A 19,520-nucleotide genomic window follows, 5' to 3' on the forward strand; every position below is an offset into this window, starting at 1 on the left:
GAAACAACCATGTTGAGCTTTCTATAAAGATGTTTGTTCCTTTTTATTCAGTCGTCATCCTGGCGCCTGTGGCAGTGTCATGTAAATACAGTATTTGCACAGTTTAATAGAATGCTTGATGATTCCGTAAAATTTGAGAGCATAATTGTGCTTGTCTCTGTATAACCAAAAGCAATCCGTGCGTGAAAAAAATATTTAAATATGTTGAGCAAAAAATAAACTTCCTGTTACTATATACCTTGTTTGTATATTGGACAAAGTTGTTGTAAATCTGTTTCTAGAAACTCTTTTGAGAATTAAAAAATGCATATTTTACGAACCCTTTTCTCTATTGTTGGTCTAAATATTATCCAGTTAATCACTATTTACTCAATTATCAGCTGTCAAGTTAAGAAAGACTAATTGAAGAGCTATTTTCCAAAATGCTACATTTCCATTTTTCGAAAACATTAATAAGTCATGTTATTTAATTGTGTATTTCAGGTAATATCAATAAAAGTGCAGTTTTGGTGTTTTGATTGAGTAAAGATAAATCAAATAACAATAACCCAATTAAATTTCTACTGAAAGTAATTGGAAAACAAAATTAAAAAAATAACATACAAAAATGCATTACAATGCTGGATATAGCATTTTGGAGAAGAGCTCTTCAATTATTGCTGGGTTTCCTCCTGCACAGTTTATGTTCCCTGACAGTGTCAGCAATGTATTCTTTGTATATGTGATGGTCTAGGACAAGGATACAGCAGAGCTGGAGTCAGGATGTGTAAACCAGGAAGATGGAGAGTGAAGGTAGTGTACTTTACAGGAGTATTTTCCAAGACGTCAGCTCCCCCTGGTGGCCAGCCCTGACTGATCATATCATAGGTCAAGACATCACTTGCATATTGTAAATTGTTTACGTGGATTAAAGCCTGGATATTTTTAGCTAGGTCAACCATGTTTTACTCAGTACATCACACTGCTCATGCAAATAATTATGTTGAAGAGTCATGGCTATTTTGCAAGTATGTGAAATGTTAACCTTCACTACCAGTGAAAACATCCCCCACCCCCCAAAAGTACTCCCTGGCTTGTGTTCCCTTTAGGCTACAAACCCACTCTGGTAAACTCAATTAAGTTCCCAGCATTACATTACAAATACATCAGCACTGAAAAGGTAGGCTGGGCATGGCGTTTCCATCAGTGAGAACACACACACACACACACACGGACACGGACACAGACACACACACAGACACACAACTCTTGACCTTGTAGGTCGAGTAAGATCTGTTCAATTATGTATAGCACCAGTAGAACAGAACACAAAGCCACTAAACCAAACTGAAAGAGGCAGCATGGGGCCAGAAATGTGGAAATAAACAGGAAGTGAACTTATTACAGTTAACTGACACTTCATGACTTCAAGACACCATTCTGTATCGGCTCTGTTGTCTTTCTCCGCTTGGATGGAGTAACATGGAGTACAATTTCCCCATTTATAATTTGCAATAAAATTGCACAGAAAACAGATGTCCCTTTGCAATAAATCAAAAAGGTACTGCTGACAGCAACATGAGCCTACACAGCCCTGATTATTTAACTGTAAAACAATTATACATCAAATGCATGAACAAACACATACACACAGTCAAGACACACGCACACACACACACACACAAATCACCGCCCATTTCATATTTGGTCATTTTTTATTTTTTTTTAATTCTTTTTAAAAAATTACAAGGTTCAAATATTTTTGACCTGGAAGCCCAGCTCAAATCTCCACCTGCTAAAACTATACAATCAAGGGGAGAAGAAAGAAAAAGCCCAACTTATAATATATACCCCAAATAATAGCAATGCATAGTGATCTGATGAACATCACCAAACCAAATTCCCAGGAGGCTGTGTGTATTTGAAAGCCCCGTCCCGATACAAGGGTACCAGTTCAGGTAGTCTTAAGTGCAAAGTTGGAAGAACTGATACACTGAGAGATTCCACCAACATTATAGTCAATGACAAAGAGATAGAAAGAGATAGAAATATAGAGGAAGAAGGGAAGGAAGGAAGGAAGAAATAAAGAAAGAAAGAAAGATTGGAAGAAAGAGAAACAGAGAAAGGATAAACTCAGTGCTAATACACAAGAACAAGGGCACAGCAGTACAACAGTGACAGAAGCCCAACTTGGACCCAGCGCATGAGTGACAGGGCAACCTCGGTTACCATGGTGATATTTAAAATATAATTGTAGAATGTACACAACCTCAAAACTGTAAAACACCGGCTGACTGTTTTTATGTCCAGTACTGTGATGCCTTACACTGTAAGGCACATCTGACCTGACCAATTACCAGCAATAAAAAGGGAAAATAGCTGACGGTGATGACCCCTGTCTTTTATGGAGAAGCCATGCAGCGCTGACCATGAGATTTCATTTACTGGGACCAGGCGGACATGTTCTTTATGTCCAACTACACAACTGCAGGCTACCAGGCTCAGTTGCAGTGTTCAGCAATTTAACCAAGAAAGGTAGCTAGATGACAACAACTATTGGTGTGTTGATGTCTGGAAAATCAGCATAGATGGTATAGATTTTGCTATTTTTAAAAAAAACACACACTATGCTCATTGAAAAGTGACACTGCCTTTGGTATTACATTTGTGAAATTTCCTCTCTTCTTTGCCAATTCATCTTAGATCTGCCGCAGCAGCCTAACTCCTACCACAGATATGTTGAAACTACTCACAGGGTTTTCTGCCTGACAGAAAGCCTACGCATGGCTAGAGTGTACTGCTTTCTGAGCACTGCAATGTGAGGAGTAGCTTAGGGTGGAGAGACGAGAGAGGAGGGACCGTGGGACTGTCTTTGGAGTCTTTGGATACAGGTGGTGCAGCAGGTGGGGTGGAGCCGTGGGAGTGGAGGAGAAATACTCAGTGCTTATGCCATCAGTGGAACGGACGCCAGGGAGAAGGAGAGGGTCTCCTCGATTGGGTTTTCTTTCTTTTTTCTTTTTTTTCTTTTTTTTGCATCTGCAGCCGATTTCCAGCAGGGGCTTTCACAGCATATGTGCACAGTTTGTGGATGTGTGTTTAACGTCTGCTTGCTTGCGAGTACACGTCTCAACACTGGCGTCGCGTCGCGTCCCCCCCCCCCCCCCCCCCCTACAGCGATGGGTTTCGTGTCCGCGTCCATGTCCTGGCTGCACTGGCGCCAGCCAGCGGGTGAAGACCACACACACAAGCGCGCTCACGGGCGGGGGAGGGGGGAGGGGGGGGGCTACAAACAGGAGTCCCAGTGCAGCTGCAGGTCTGAGCTGTCCAAAAAGTCTGCCGAGAAGACACTAGGGGGCGTCTGCGAGCCGAGCGGCGCCAAGATGGTGGCGCTCTCACTGCCCCCGCCGACCCCGACGCCACTGCTGCTCCCCGTCCCGTCTCCGCTCCCTCCGATGCTGCCGCTCCCCACGCCGCCCCCTCCCCCACCCATGGATATGTCCAGCCAGTCCATGCCGTCCAGGGTGGGGTCCCCGAAGTCTAGGCCGGCGGGGTGCGGCGCGAAGCCCATGTCGCTGGTGTCCATGGGCGAGGGCGGGTGGTCCAGGATGCTGGGCGTGCTTAGCATCTGGCTGTGCAGCTCGTCGATGAGCGTCAGCGGACCGTCCGCGTCGTCGTCGTCGTCGGCCACGCCCAGCAGCGGCGTGCCCGTGGTGCTCTCCAGGAAGTCCTCCAGCCGCCCGCTCCGCAGGGCATGCTGGGAAGAGGAGGAGAGGGAGGAGGTGGAGGAGAGGGAGGAGGAGATGGAGGACGGCTCTGGAGGAGGTGTTGGGGGGGAGAGGCGGAGGGGGGAGGAGGGAGGGGAGGGGGTGGGCGGGTTGGAGTGCAGCTCAGAGAGGGACGGGTCTGGATTGGCTTTGAAATTGGAGGAGATTTCTGGTTTGGGATCAAAGAGAAGAGAGTACGAGTACCATGATGAGAACATACATACACAGTACAACATTTACATAAAACACTTTACTAAATGTATATTATTACATAAACTACACTAAAAAAGTACAGTATGTATACTGTACTAAACATGTGGTAAGGACTACTTGTAGCCTCTCCATTCACTGATAATTGAAGAACTAATATACTGGTACTTTCTGAACTGTCTTGGTGGATCAGAACTAGATGTCTTTGGCACACATATATATTCTGGGAGAAAAAAAAAAAAACTTACCTCCACTCTTGATGAGGATGTCAAACAAGTCGTCAATATGCTGACTGCTTGAACCATTCTCCTGTGGTCAAATATAAACAAATCATTCCATGAGAACAAACACTCTTGTGTATGCAGATAACAGTGACAATGGTCATACAGTCCATACCGGTGTGGTATCGATTAGAACACACTATCGGTCATCATAAAGGCATAAAACTGCACCATAACATCTGATATATCTGATAAAGACTTCCAAACAAAACACTTGCTCTTCTGACTAATAACTATCAGGAAAAACCTTGACCTGGTTAGAGGCATTGCCATAAGTAAACAGAGAGACAATAGACACAGGAAGAAAGGGATGAGATGAAAAGAGAACAGACAGATAGACAGACAGACAGACAGACACAGAGACAGACAACGGGTCAGATGACGGGTCGTACTTTTTGTGAAGTGGAGTGAGATGTCTGTTTAGGAGAGGGAGGGGTGAACAAGGTGTGTCGGTCAAAGGTCGGACACACCTCCAGCTGTAGGAAGAGGAGGAAGAGAACCGATGAAGTGAGAAAGAATGGAGGAGTTTGAACTACTGAATGTCAATGAAAAGGGGAACACACAGAGTTGAGATACGAGAAGAATATGGATGCAGGAAATGGAAATGGTCTGAATATAGTGAAGTGAATAAGAAGAAGTGTTAAATTCAGACAGGATGACTCATTATATGGGGGTTTTGAGAGTTTCGCCGCCCTACCTTGATTGGTGGAGGCGAGATGGTCTGATCCAATGAGGAGTCCTTGGTGAAGAAGAAAGGCTGGAGATTGGGTGGCGCAGTGACGGGCACGCTGGGCTCCTGCACGCCATTGGTCTGTAGATGGAGGGCGGTCCTCTGAGGAAGAGGAAACAGACAGGCATCATGACCCTTGACCAAAACACACTAAGAGGACCAACTCACAAGACTATACAAGACTAAATCTCATTTAAAGGAGAATTATGGCGATTTTTCACTCTGGGGGCATCAACACGGGGGCTCATGAACATGCCCCCAGAGTGTAGCACTGGAACTGCCTGGTAGCTAGCTGTTGGCTGCAGCAACTCAAACCAGGAAAAACTGATTGTTTTAGCTTTAGTCGTACCAACAGTACTCGGTGACCCCGAGATCTGTGTGAAAAATCGCTGGAATTCTCCTTTAATAGCTTTTCTTAGTGTATGAATGTGAACAACAAACCTTTTTCACAGGCTGTTTAACAGGAGTTTTCTGTTCTGTCGGTTTTGACTGGTTGTTACCGGAGACCATCTGTACAGGTGATTGGCTGGGGAGCTTGACAGGAGTTGACTGTAACCTCTGATTAAAAACAAACACGTTCAGCATTACCCATTCATTAGTCTAGACCATATTACTCAAGTTAACACTGTGAAATCTATCTAGGGCACCGTTTTGGGAAGGTCCGCTGTGAGAAACCGGTCTGTACCTGCAGAGTGATGCGGCCGTTGGTCTTGCTCTGTGGTGAAATGGGCAGCTGGCCGTCTGTGCTGCTGTTGGTCAGTGTGATCAGATAGTGGTTACCATTGCCGTCCGTCACCAACGTAGGGGCGGGATGTGCCTTGAGGAGGTCCAATGAGATTGAGGGTGTTGTGACCGGTGTACTGGGTTGCTGGGTAACAAACACTTGAGGGGCCTATAACAAAAGTGCCAATACAAATTATTACACTAGAATAAGAAAACTACACAGAATAGAGAGTGAATGAATGGCAATAATCAGTGTCATGGGGAGAAGTTGGCAGTATTCAATCTCTATTTAATGAGGTACTGGAGAGTCTGACTGACCTGCTGTGGTTTGGGAGGCTCCTGCTTTTTTTGCTGCCTCTGCTGCTGCTTCTGAGGCCTCAGCTGCTTCCTCTGATGCTGCTGATGCTGTTGTTGTTGTTGTTGTTGTTGCTGTTGTAGTAGTTGTTGTTGTTGTTGTTGCTGTTGTTGTTGCTGTTGCTGCTGCGCCTGTCTCTGCTGTATGATCAGCTGCTGCAGTTTCTGCTGCTGCTGCTGCAGGTCTATCCTCTGCAGCTCCACGTGCTGCTGCTGCTGCTGCTGCTGCTGCTGCTGCTGGGCCTGCAGCCGCTGGATCTGCTGGAGCTTGAGCAGCGTCTGCTGGGAGCACGGCATCTGCACCTTCCTCTGCTCCGCCTGCTGCTGCTGCTGCTGCTGTAGCAGAGTCTGCTGCGTCTCCATCGCCACCACAGGAGCGCTCGCTGTGGTCACCGCTGTGGTCGTCAGCGCCATCTTCTCGTCCTCGGCCTCCTCCTTCACCCTGGCGGCCATGCCGTTGAGCTGGACGGCGTTGAGGAGGAGGTGGGTCTCGGCGGCGGTGGCGGCGAGGACGACGTTGGGGATGTCCGCGGCGGAGGCGCTGCTGCCGTTGCGCTTGCCCTGCTCCAGCTGCGAGCGCAACGTCTCCACCAGCTGCTGCTTCTGGCGCAGCATGCGCGTCAGCTCCTCGATCTGCTTGTCCTTCTCCTGCAGCATCTGGTCCTTGTTCTGACCGGCGGTGGCGACGGCGTTGGGGGGCTGGGGCCGGGAGAGGCAGCTGGAGAGTTGGCCGAGGCCCCGCGGCTCCTCTTTTACCACAGCCTCCAGGGGCTCCGGGGACGGGTGCAAGGTGAGCTGAGTGAGAGGGGAGCTCACCTAGACAGGAGAGAGGGGGGGAGGGAGGGAGAGGGAGAGAGAGAGAGGGGGGGGGAGGGGGTGAGAGAGTTCATGAAAAAAATGCCCTCCAACAAGTTGCCTCTGTGCTCTCTGCCTCATCTCTAATGTGGGGAGCAAATTGCCCCTGTCCCCGACACTGCATTTAGTCATTTGTTAGCTATTTGATAATGTTAACTTGCTTGTCTTGTAAAGCTTAATGTGAAGAAGGGTCCTCTTATTTTTCCAGAATAGCTTTGTAAAACCCTATCCAGGGAATCAGTCAGGATTGGGTTCCCTCTGTTGTCACGTTATTCTGGAACGTCAACTGGCGCACTGCCCATCTAAACCAGAAATACTTAGGCACTACTAATTTAGCTCGTTATGCAAAATTAACCACTGCTTATTTGGCTAGTGATGCGTCTTGTAACACTTGAAAAACGGCTGAAGAAGATTTTTGCCAAAGTAGGTCTTGAAAAAGTGAAATATGCCAGGGAAGTCCGTGGGGTTCTTGCAGAATATGAGGCATGGATGGGGCTGCACTCCGGATAAACATCTTCACGATTTCTTTATTCGTTATGAAGGCCGAATAAACGGGGGCACAAATGTGAGCATACCATTTTGAAATGCTTTGAGACTGCAAATCTGCAGAAAATCAGTCAGCAATGGGTTCCATCGGTTGTCACAGCGGCTTGTTTTCAATCGTCATTCTGGAATGTCAACTGCCGCACTGACATTCTAGACCGGAAATACTTATGCCATGGTGTTTACTGGTTATTTCACTCGTGGCACGTCTTGTAACACATGAAAAATACCTAAAGGAAGTTGCCAAAGTGGGTCTTTCAAAATGAAAATATGCCAGGGAACTCTGTGGGGTTCTTGCAGAATATGAGGCAGAGGCAGAAGGAAATGGTCTAATTCAGGGAGGTGAATGGGAGTGCATGGGACAAATTCTTTAATTCGTTATGAAGACCAACTAACTAAAGTGGTAAAAATGTGAGCATACCATTTCACCAAACACGTCGCCATTACAGCTGGTCTCGTCTGGGCTCATTCCAGCCAATGACCGGTCAGAGGGGGCGGGAGACACAGGAGGGGAGGAGCTTGTGCTGCTGAAGCGCATCACGTGGGGCATGGTGGACATCTGAGTGACATGGCCGTTGACAACTGGGATGGTTCCCATTTTCACTGGGGCTTCCTTGGACTGTGCGACAACAGGCGCGAGGCCATTCGTTTGCCCCTGAGGCTGGGAAGCTTTCTGAGCAGTTGCCATGGCACCACCGTTCTGCTCCTGGTAGTTCTTCAGCCTCTCGATCAGGTCGTTTTTGGTGCCCGAGACAGTCAAACCCCTCAGTTTGAGCTCCTGCTTGAGTTCAGCAACCTGGAGTTACAATCACAATCATAAAACAAAGTTTAACACCAGGACCACTGACTTTAACACTGTATGCGTTTGTACCGTTCTTTCAAACATCAGCTTACTTTGAACTCGTCCAGGTTTGCCGGCAGGGTGCTTGGCTTGGCGTCGCCAGACGGGGGCTGACTGTGTCGGTTGGACCCGGTGTGGCTGGAGGGGGTGGAGGAGGAGGTGGGGGTTGGCACGGCACGGGATGGGGAGGGCCCAGGGTTGGCTGGGGGAGGGGGAGCAGGCGGAGGCTGCTGCTGCTGCTCAGTAGGGGGTCTGGAGAGAGGAAATGGCTGCAGTGAGAACAGACTTCCTCCGAACATAACCGTGCAACCCCAGCACGCTGACAAAGAGCAGGGCCTAGAGCTCCCTCTAGTGCCTTCACTTGGAACTGCAACTGTAGAACTTCTACTCAGTGTCACATCATCTCGCTCTGTCTTTATTTGACTGACTCTCCAATAAAAAAAAAAATCTTCACAACCAATGATAAAACTCGGGCTCATCGCGCTTACACATGTACGTACAGACGCGCACACACGCGCACACATACACACCCACACATACACCCACACCCACACATACACCCCCACACACACATACACCCCCACACACACACACTCACTTGGGCGGCGCGGGCAGGATGGTGTGGTAGTTGTAGTGCTGCTGCTGCTGGCTGATGATCTGCAGCTGCAGGAAGAGCTGCTGTTGCTGGAGCAGCTTGGCGTAGGACGAGTCCATCTGGGGCGGCGGCTCGCGATCCGCCTTCTGGTCCGGCGGGATGTACTGGTGGTACTTGAGCTTCTTCACCTTGGGCTTGCTGTCCTTGGGCTTCTTGGGCCGCTGGGACGGCCGGTCCGAGCTGGACTTAGACGACGACTGTGTGGAGGAAGAACAGAAAGGGAAGGAAGAGGAAGAGAAAGGGAAGGAAGAGGAATGTTACATGAAGAAGAGAAACAAGACACAAGCACTAGGATGCATGAGGTTTCTTCTTCTTCTTTTTTTTTTTTTTAAAAGATGAGAAGAATTCGGTATGTCCATATGTAAGAAAAAAAGACGAGGAGAGGACCGAGAGGATAAAGAACCTGTTCAGAGCCCATCAGACCTCTTGAGCACATACTAGGGTGCTACACATAGAATAATCCATCATGGTACTCAGTACAGCACATGCCTCAACCAAGCTCACTGTATTTATAACAAAACCTCCATCAAGGATGTTATGTCTTCGCACGTGTCTGTTTATTTGGTGGTTTCACTGGCTTGCTTGTTCATTTGTTTGTTTGTAAGCAGAATTACACCACAACTACTGGCCTGATTTTCCTGAAACTTAAACAAAAACCCAGGAGTCATTAAGGTGCAAGTGTTTAGAGGACGAGAGCCCACCTTCATCTGTCCCGTGGCCGGACGCGGTGTGGTGACTGTCAAGGCCCCATTGGTCAGCGGCTGTGGAGGAGGAACGTCCGTGCCGTTCAGCTGCAAGGGGACTTGGGGAAGGAACTGCACAGGAGACAAACGAAAAGGAACGAGGAATATTCAGAAATGAAGAGGAACATTAATCTGTGCACAACACTTTATAGTTCCACTTTTCATTTGGCCAGCACTTCATCTCGATCATTCTACCCGTTTAGTCATCACCACCACTCTGTTTACATTTACCACTCTTTATTTATTATCACACTCTGTTTATCCTAGTGAAGCTAAGTCCCTGATTATGTATGAAGTGGTGTAAAAGGTTAATTAATCAGTTCATTGCAATGGGTACAAGGGTACCTGAGGGGGAGATGGGTTGCCATTCAGATTAAGCACATCAGGCGGCGAGTGCTGCTGACTGGAGCTGAGGGGAGAGTCGTGATTGGCTGGCTGATCAGGCGAGAGCGCATCACTGCTGTCCTCGTCCAATGAGGAGCTGTCGCCCTTTGGTGACTCCGTACCTGAAGGAGTAATTGAAAAGTGAACACTCCCGTCGACTTCATCCAGCCAACAACAGAAGACTTCAACAGAAGACTTCAACAGCCGACTTCAACAGCAGTTGTTTTTCACTTGTTGGGCACCAGACTTCCGCCAGTATTATGTGGTTCTTTAAATAAACATTTCAGTGGAGCAAAACAAACAGATGGTGGCACAATACAAAATTCTAATCAATGAACAACAAAAGGCTCATGGTTGACAACACCCAACCGCTTCTGTCGCAACATGAGCTCACTGCAACATTGACCATAGCATGTGGCAACACCAGGGCTCAAATGGCATCAATCAGTATGTAAACACCCAGGAGGTACACGCGAGTGTTACTGTGAGGTTGGTTTCAACACAACGCCTCGGGCAGCAGTTTTGCACAAGATGTGTTGCCATTGGCACATCAATGGCACATCTTGATCTATGTGGGCATTTGAGTGAAAGACCCAGAGATAGAGAGACTAAACCTGATCGAACTTCCTAAAACTTAGATTTTTAGATTTAATAATCACCATGACACATACACATAGCAGAACATTTCTGAATACATGGGGATACATGTTTCAATCCTTTAGGTCTTTCATCCTAATGCACCATATCCCTGCATTGCATAATGAAAATATTGAACAAGGTTGTTATGTACATACTGTAAATGAAACAGGTGCTAGGGCAACTCCAGCTAATATGTGGTCATGTGGTGTTTGCTTGTGTGTAACAATGGGTGTCAGGGTGTCCACTATAGGTAGAGTTGTACCAATGATTGTGTGCACGGGCAGGATGTTCTTGTGGATGAGCTCAATGGGGCCTGGTCGGTGAGAAAGCTTATCGTTGAGGTCATCAGCCAGACGAGCTCTTTTCAGCTTCATCTGCTTGGCCTGCAGAGAGGGCTCGGCCGATGTCTCTGTACACACAGACACACACACACACCCAAAAACAAACAAACAAACACGAACACAAATAAATGCAATGAGCCAGACACATACAGCACTGGGAAATGAAACAACATTGGTTAAACAAAAAAACAATACAGCTATATGCTTGCTAAGTTGAATGCATCAGTTCTAAATTTACCTTCCTGGTGTAGTTCTTGTCTAGTCTTGGGGAGTACTTAAAACAGAAAACACAGCTATTACCAGTGGCCATTTTGATAAATGCTACAAAAGCAAATTTGGTAGAGGTCACAACAGTCAGTGTGAAACACGCAACACTGCAGTGAAGCAGACATGGTGCACTATGAGAACTGGTCACGTACATGACCAAAGGAAACAAGCAGAAATAGAAATAAACAGAAATAACCAAACACAAATTGAACGTTTTTAGAGATTGTTGGTGTTTAATTAGTGGCCCACTGTAAGTGTTTTGATTAAAGATGTAAACTCATAAGCAAGCGTATGAGATTATGGGCAAGGTTGCAGCAGGTTAACATGATGGTAAATCCCTGGTATAGCTTGTCGTTTTCAAGTACTCCTTTTTTGTTTTTCAAGTATTGGTGCGTCTTGTAATCAGTTGTAAAAAAAAACACTTGCAATGATTGTTGTTTTATAACCTTTAACGTGAATGGAAATCCAATCCAGACCACTTGAATGAAAGCCTTTGTGTGTAATGGTGTGTTCTGGAGTGAAGGATGAAATGTGGTTTCCAAATTAAAGAATAAAAGAGTCACTACAGTACAACAATGGCCTTTATTGTGTGCGTCCTGCCCTAATGTGGTTTGCAAAAGGTGACGGAGGCTGTGGTTAGCAGAGCTGTTTACATGCTTGCTGTCACCAAAAGGGTGAAAGTCATTCTCATCCTGACACTACATGCTTTTTAATGTCTTTATGTTAAACCACAACTGCTCACTGTATGAAAATATTTTGCTGGTGTAACATTTTCACTTTGTAAAACTGTTGGCTTGAAAACTTTACTTCACCTGAACCGTCATGTGATAGATATTCACTGTTCCTTTAGAGGCCAATGGGATGCGAAACAGTCCTAACAATCAAGATGCTAGTGCATCTATCTATTTATCTATACCAACTACATTTAGAGGCATTATTTTTGGTAAAGCTACAAATGTAGTACCGTGCGTTTATTTAGATCACCACAACCATAAAGAGTCGTGCACACGGTCTCGTTTTCAAACACGACGGTGTCAGAGCAGCGCTTCCTACTCACCTTCCAGTATGTGCATTCTCACTAGCTCCGACCTCTCAGGACGGCTCCGGATCTTCCTCTTCAGATAATCCTCCGTCTGAGGGAGACCGAGAAGTCGGTTACATGGAAGACTTGGTAACACAAAAAGACCCAAAGTGCGGGGAATGTGTGTGTGTGTGCTCTATGATTCTGGGGAACTTAGTCTAAGCCGACAACACCCCTTTTGAACTAGTTAAGCTAAAGGAACTGAAAGCTCCTGTAGAGAACATGCTAAACAGAACCATGTGCATTTGCTGATAGACAGCCGTCAAATCAGTATGAAGAGTGTGCAGTCTTTCCAGACGTGATGACAAAAAACAATTACAGAAGGCTGTGAATTACAGAAGGTTGAACCATTGTTTGTAAAGTATATTAAAGAGAAGTAAAAAAAAAAAGGAAAAAGAAGAATACAATAGTCAAGGAAAACAATAATACAATAAAAATAAAATACTGAAGAGAGATTAAGTCATTTCGAAAAAGCCTCAGGTTAAATGTAAGCGCTTTACACAAGGCAAGAAAAAGACAATCAGCTAAGAAGATCAGTCTGTAACAGATTCAACATCAGCTCATACCACTATTGTCTGGGGTACGGGGCTGTACTCAGTAACTTGTTGATCACTGAGTTGGATGGTGCTAACTCACCCGTGCCCGCTCCAGACTTCTCCTCTGCTCGTGGAAAGCGGCCGGGCTCTTCAGTGCTGTGAGGGCAGAGAGAGAGACCAGAGGTGAGGACGGTCGAACGCGCTGTCGCATTGTTGCTTGCTATTTGATGCAACACATTCTCAAAGCAGAACTGGTAATCCTGTGAAAATGTCACTCTGGTTATTATCAAGCAAGCTGTAAAAAAAGCCCTAACATCCCCTATCAGTACACAAGAACATGAGCACATGAGGTGAAGGCCATTCTGTGGCTTGCAACAGTGGTTTCAAAAATGTGTGACAATTTGCACCATTATAGATGAGTATAGTCTGTCTCATAGAGATGTCCTGTCTCATAGAGATGTGTTTCACAGGAACCATGTTCTCAATTCACTGCTCTTTTCTCAGGTAGATGAGGTCAGTGAAGCGCACATTGCCATTTTCTGTCAACTGCCCAGGCACACCAGCGTTGAAATTTTTAACAGCCAGACATAAAAAATGAATTTTATTGAGCAGCTCCGACAAAAATAGAACTGAATCGTAATCTACACGACTGCAGCGAAAGGGTTCATCGGTGGTGTGCAGGGTTGCATTGAAATAAATGGAATCAAAGTAATTGAATATTGAAAATGGGGTGCGTCGCACTCATGCCGGCGCCGAAGTGTGGGGAGTCTTAAAGGAGAAATCCAGTGATTTTCTTGAGGTCACCAAGTACTGTCGAAAAAAACCCCGAAAACAATCGGTTTTACCTAGCTCGAGTTGCTAGTTCCAACAGCTAAAGTAGCCAGGCAGCTACAGCGCTACACTCTGGAGGCATGAACATGGCGGCTCACAGACTCGAGCTAGGTAAAACTGATTTTTTTTTCTCTCGTACCGACAGTACTTGGTGACCCGAGATATGTGTGAAGATCCATATGAAAATAAATAAATAAATAAATAAATAAAAATGATTGATTTCTCCTTTAAGACTCTGCACCATCCCTCTCCACACTTATCGTTTAGAACTAAAACGTTCCTCAGTTGTTCGATGTTCTGCGGCTGCAGATGTGGAGGGGACTGAGGCGGAGAGCATGATGGTTGAACCTGATGTAAGAGCTCCTGATTGAGCAAGAGCGGGTGATGAAACCTCCAGAGCGACAGAGGCTGGGCTGGGCTGGGCAAGGCCAGTGAAGATCAAGACTCTCAGCGTCCAGGGGTCTGTTGCGTGTGCAGGGAATGGCGGAGGGTGGTGCAGGCTATGACGCAACTCAGAGACTCTTGTCATAGCTCTGCCAGTGATCTTTTACAGTCTCTAGACTATGCAGTGTATCAATTTACTTTAAACATCTGGCATAGCTCTGGGGCCTCCATCTCTCTCTGATGAAAACACTGGCAAAAGTCAGCGCTGTCGTGCTGGGGCACCCGTGGGGTTGCTGAAGCCCGAGGTTGGCATACGTGGATCAATGCCCAAATCTCGGGGCACCGTTCCCTAATCTCTTTTAATAGCGCGGTGGGTCAGTAAGGAACATGTGACACCAGAAACGGAGCCTTCACCTGTTCTCACCTCCCGGTCCCCCTGCCAACTCCTCCAATGTCCCTCTGGGGCCGCGTGCAGACCACACAGGCTCTCAGAACTCAGTCACAACAAAACACTTTAAATGTGTGTGTGAATTTAATGGGTGAGCCCGTGCATCGGTTTTCTTTTACAGATTGATGCACTCTACTCATCCATTGAGGGTTATGTTGTGCAGACGCCCAGTCGTCACTTAGGTCCGCTTCTGAGGACCCCAAGCGAAAATGGGACTTTGTTTAAACTTCTGCCTGAGTAGAGAGGTATACAAATGGGATTCAGATCGGATGTTTTAATTAATGAGAAAATCGCCATCCTATGATGGTTGAATCCTGTATTCTCATGAATTATTATATTGCGGAATGAGAAGTAATCTTATTCAGAGGTTAGGCTGATAACCACTGACTGCTGATCTGGGCTTGCATGACCACGCAGTTCCAATGTGTTTCCTGCTGCTGCGGAGCAGCTGGTCATATGTGCTCATATCAGCATCGCGTTTTTGCACAATGTTCTTGCGGCATTAACAGTTTTTGTTGAAACAGCTGGGCCATTGCTTCCTGTGTCAAGGGACACATACCCTAAAATGAGCCCAAAATGCTGAATGGACCGGTCACCGACATGGCTCGGTTTGGCTATGTATTCGCCTCGGGTCTGTCCCAGAATAGGGGTGTAAGAAAATATTGATAAAATCGGATATCGCAATATTTTATTCGGCAATACTTCTACAAATACTATCGATATTCAAAAACATAATATTGATTGTTTTATGAATAGTTTACATGCAAGTACTTTATTTTGCTATTGACATAGGCAGACTGCACTGCACTGTACCGTATACTGAATTGTTTGTCTAAAGCAGACTTTTTGTACTTACATTTTATGTGTGATGTCTTCTTTATAATCAGTTTTTCTAAAATTATTATCACAATATATCACCTTTCGCACAGTATTGAAATATATCGCAATATGGGGCGTGCCACGACGAAATGAGTTCAGTTTGACAAAAAATGGGTTTATTGGATATTCATAATCCACAGACCTTAGGGTTTAAAACAAGGGGTCATTTGTTCAGTTCCGTTTGGTCAACCCTATTATTGGCCAAAGTGTGAAGAAAACAAGTTTTGAGAAAATCAGCTTTAAAGTTTGTGAAGTGTAAATGAGCATATTATGTATATTTCCTCTCAACCAATCACCACAAGACAATGCATCCTGATAAAGTTCCCTTTGCCTTTAGAATTAAAATAGACCCAGTGCTGTCAATCACTGTTGTCCGTTCTCCAAAGAAATCCGTAGCCAAAGATTGAATTGCTTCAGAATCTCTATGGTTTAATCCGAAAAGATCTGAACTACACAGCACAGCTTCTAAATGCTCCATTCACGCAGGTGGTAAAAGTCGTGAGGCATTCGTATAACTTGTGAGGTAGCCTATAATGTTCGATCAACTTCTGAAGACGACAAGGACAAAATGCTAATTTTTTTTAAAATAATGCTTAATGCATAGCCTAATGTTTTTGTTTTTAAATAGGTTGCCAACTCCAAAACAAATTGAATCGGACCAATCAGGTGCAATCTCCGTGAGGAATCTGGTCAGCAACAACTGTTTAGGTGGCTGTTTCTTCTCCTAAATCTCTTGGCTAAAATAGAAAATTGCTTCAGAATAATTACGAGTGGATAGCCTATTTATGATGACTTCTTGAAGAGGCCAATAGACCAAAGAAAACAGAAACTTTCCTGTTCTCACGTACAGGAATGAGGAAGAAAAACGTCAACTTTTTTATCCAATTTTTAATGTGCAGCCTACAATTTTGGCCTTCAAAATCATATTTCTAGGTCGGTTTACAGTAAGATATGTCAATGAGTGACAGATAAGAGGTTAAGGAATGTGTTTGTGGTGAAATTAGAAAATACATATTTTAGTCATTTTTCGACCCTGTCTTCATTCAAATCGTTATATATCTCGAAATGGATTTTCGCGACACTGGACTCATTTCGGTGTGGCATGCCCCATATATTGAAGCGTAACCAATGTATTGTGATATGTATCGTATCGCCAGGTCCCAGAACCAGGGCCTTTTGAATTAGGGCTCCTGTGGTTGAGAGACAGTGCAGCACTGTGCTATCATTTTCACAGGGCCTTCCTCCTTTTCACACAGAGTGTCAACAGAGTACAGCACTTGGACAGAATGTCTCCTCATTTTGGCAGAAGTGAGCAAAAAAAAGGAAGTGGAAACAGAGGGGGAAGCTGACCTACCTGATAAAAGACCATGGCTGTTTTAATCTGAGGCAGCCTTGTTATATTAAGAGGCAGTATATTTCTCTTCTGTGCATTTGCAACACCCACTATTTAACCTCAAGTAAGTGTTGCAAGACTGCACAAAAAATGTATGCATGGTCATAACATCTTAAAATAAGTCTGCAACTTCTTTAAATTTGTCACATACATTGGCCTGTCATCAATATAATGATTGTGCAGTACTCTAGAATTACTACAGTGAGGCTTTCTAAATGAAGTGATGTCTAAAAGTTATAGCCTCAGTGATACATATATGACATAGAATTACACACACATAAATGAGCTGCTATGTGCTATAAGAGATCATTTACATTAATAATAGCCACTGCATGCAAACTGAGACTCATTCAACAGGCAATAACTACAAGGTCGAAGTATGACCTAGTACGCATACTGTATTTGCATGCAACTTCCTTTGCCTCCTTTACATAAGTCAACATCTGAAAGTTATCCTTGCACATCTAGGAATAAAACCAGAATATCTTAAATGACGTTGTTGTCTGGTGCTGGCCAACAGGAGTTTTGGCCTGGTCATCACGGCGCCTGTTTGTTTTGGCGTGTGACTCACCCTAACAGAGGCAGAGGCAAGGGAGGGAAAGAAAACTATGTTAGGTGGAGACAGGCGGGGAGACTTACGAGGCATGATCCCTTGGCTGACCAGCTCCTCTCGTGTGCGTCGCTGCTGCAGTTTGAGCTGTAGCACTGCATGTGGAGAGAGGGCGAGACAGAGAGAGAGAGAGAGAGAGAGAGAGAAAAAAGAGAGAAAGTGTCGGTCAAATGGAGTGTAGAAGAAAAGTACAGTGTAGTGGTGATGATGATGATCTCTCTGTCTCTCCAGTCTCCGCTGTTCTTAGCAGGCAATTCCCATTGATGTATCCTAAGTGTTTCTAAAAAGAGTGGTAAAAAGCAGAAGATTGATAGCAACCACCCTCTCTCTCACTCTTTCTCTCTCTCTCTCTTTCTCCTTCCACTCTACTCAGAACTGAAGCAAGAGGTAAAGGGGAAGCGGTCGGGGTGTGAAGGGGGTGGCGTTACACACTTCCTGATTCTTCTTCACTGCTGTTTTCAGAAAAGAACACGACCGAACAGACCTAGCATGACGGCACGTGGGCGGACTCACCACTTGACAACTACATGGGCATGGACAACTGCCTGAACAACAACAAGCTGGCCATCAGAGTATATGGTCACTGTGGTATTGGGCCTGGCGACAGGGCATGAAAGGTCATGCCTGTGTTAAGACCTCTATGCAAATGCAACTGCAGATGAGCATGATGGTGAAGTCAGCATTTAAATGCTCCTGTTAACCCTTTCCATTCTACTGATTATTCTCTTCATAGAAGTGACCAACTTCAAGTAAAAAGGACGGCCAGTTCCCAGCATGGAAAAGGAGGACAATTAATTTATGGGGGCGTAGATGAGTCATTTTGTTCAATATTCAATTACTCGGTGACAGTTTAATACATTCTAGGCATCAAGATGTGTTCATGTGCTCAGTAGTATCCATAGCAACAAGCACTGTTGAAGTGGAAACTTCTAGATATGGAAAAACAGTCAGTCGAGTCCACAATCTATGCAGTCTAGTGTTATGTGCATTCCTCTTTTCTAATTCCATCTATTCTCCTCTCCAAAATACTGGACAACACATGCACTCTGTACTTAACTGACCACTATAAAAACAGTCTGACTCACAAACACAAACTCGTCTTGGCAATGAGTGTCCAGATGATCAGGGAGTAATTAACCAAACAAGCCGGCCAGACAGGCCACTCCACTCATTTGGCCTCTTAACGTTACTCGGCTTCTGCCAGGCTGATCGGAGCCGACAGCCGCCTGCCCACCGGGACATTGGAAGGGCCAGCACACACCTGTTGGTGCCGACCCCCATGACATCACCTCCAACACAGACCGCTGAAGCATACCCGCCAGTCACCTTCAACAGGGGACTCAGGGAAAACCAATCCCCACATTATGGAGTAATTACTTAGCAGCCTTTCCTGGCACCCACCAATACAAATACACACACATACACACACACACACACACTTTCTAACATGGCTCACGTGCTGAGATCACATAGCAGGGCCTTTGCCACTGGGGAATACCCAACCCCACCTGGCACAACCCGAAACTGGTGAAAGAGAGATCTATTCTCAGGAGCAAAAACCTTGAACGCTCAACGCTTTCCTCTCCTTTCCTTCTATCTGCCCCATCTTGGTTGTTAACGGTCACGAACGCCGGGCTGTTTTGTCGTCCTCCCGCTGCCCGGTGTCATGTCACATTCTCATCATTCATTCTCTGCTTTCTGTTTTACTGCTGAACCTCTACGACCCAACCCCCCCACCCACCCACCACCACCCAATACACAGACTATTTCAGGCCCCCACCACAGCAGTGAGGAAAGACAAGCTCTCTCACACCTATTTGTGAAGCTGGGCCCTATTACTGTAAATCAAACAGACACTTTGATATGCTCCCGTTGCCCAAAGCAGCAACAGAACAGCAAGTAAGAGCAACAGAGAGAGAGAGAGAGAGAGAGAGAGAGAGAGAGACAGAGTAGGAGAGAGTATGAAAGAGAAGTGGAGGAGAGAGTATGAAAAAGAAGTGGAGGAGAGAAGAAAAATAGAGGTGGATGATGCTGTCCTAGTTGCACTAG

At 45.6% G+C, this 19,520-nt stretch overlaps 1 protein-coding gene across 7 annotated transcripts in view; it reads right to left on the reverse strand.

Moving 5' to 3' along the window:
• Nucleotides 1-3,129: 3,129 nt before the first annotated feature.
• The window catches only part of mrtfab (myocardin related transcription factor Ab), a 34,826-nt gene continuing 18,435 nt past the window's right edge, over nt 3,130-19,520 (reverse strand). For 3 of the 7 annotated variants that reach the window (XM_076298344.1, XM_076298348.1, XM_076298343.1), the window contains 17 exons: nt 17,501-17,566; nt 13,027-13,082; nt 12,367-12,442; nt 11,281-11,316; nt 10,964-11,110; nt 10,024-10,184; nt 9,637-9,750; nt 8,879-9,132; nt 8,334-8,532; nt 7,861-8,235; nt 6,006-6,857; nt 5,650-5,856; nt 5,406-5,522; nt 4,932-5,066; nt 4,627-4,710; nt 4,202-4,262; nt 3,130-3,912 (listed from right to left, as the gene is read on the reverse strand). In XM_076298344.1, the coding sequence (XP_076154459.1) occupies nt 3,263-3,912; nt 4,202-4,262; nt 4,627-4,710; nt 4,932-5,066; nt 5,406-5,522; nt 5,650-5,856; nt 6,006-6,857; nt 7,861-8,235; nt 8,334-8,532; nt 8,879-9,132; nt 9,637-9,750; nt 10,024-10,184; nt 10,964-11,110; nt 11,281-11,316; nt 12,367-12,442; nt 13,027-13,082; nt 17,501-17,566 (3,590 nt within the window). In that variant the 3' untranslated portion in view covers nt 3,130-3,262. Of the gene's footprint in view, nt 3,913-4,201; nt 4,263-4,626; nt 4,711-4,931; nt 5,067-5,405; nt 5,523-5,649; nt 5,857-6,005; nt 6,858-7,860; nt 8,236-8,333; nt 8,533-8,878; nt 9,133-9,636; nt 9,751-10,023; nt 10,185-10,963; nt 11,111-11,280; nt 11,317-12,366; nt 12,443-13,026; nt 13,083-17,500; nt 17,752-19,520 lie in introns of all 7 variants that reach the window. The other 4 variants (XM_076298346.1, XM_076298345.1, XM_076298349.1 and 1 more) reach the window with 3 other exon arrangements.

Source organism: Alosa pseudoharengus, unplaced genomic scaffold (genome assembly GCF_046254945.1).
Source record: "Alosa pseudoharengus isolate Yale_2024_CS ecotype anadromous, Long Island Sound unplaced genomic scaffold, YU_APseudo_1.1 YU_APseudo_1.1_scf_21, whole genome shotgun sequence".
Classification (NCBI taxonomy): Eukaryota; Metazoa; Chordata; class Actinopteri; order Clupeiformes; family Clupeidae; genus Alosa; species Alosa pseudoharengus.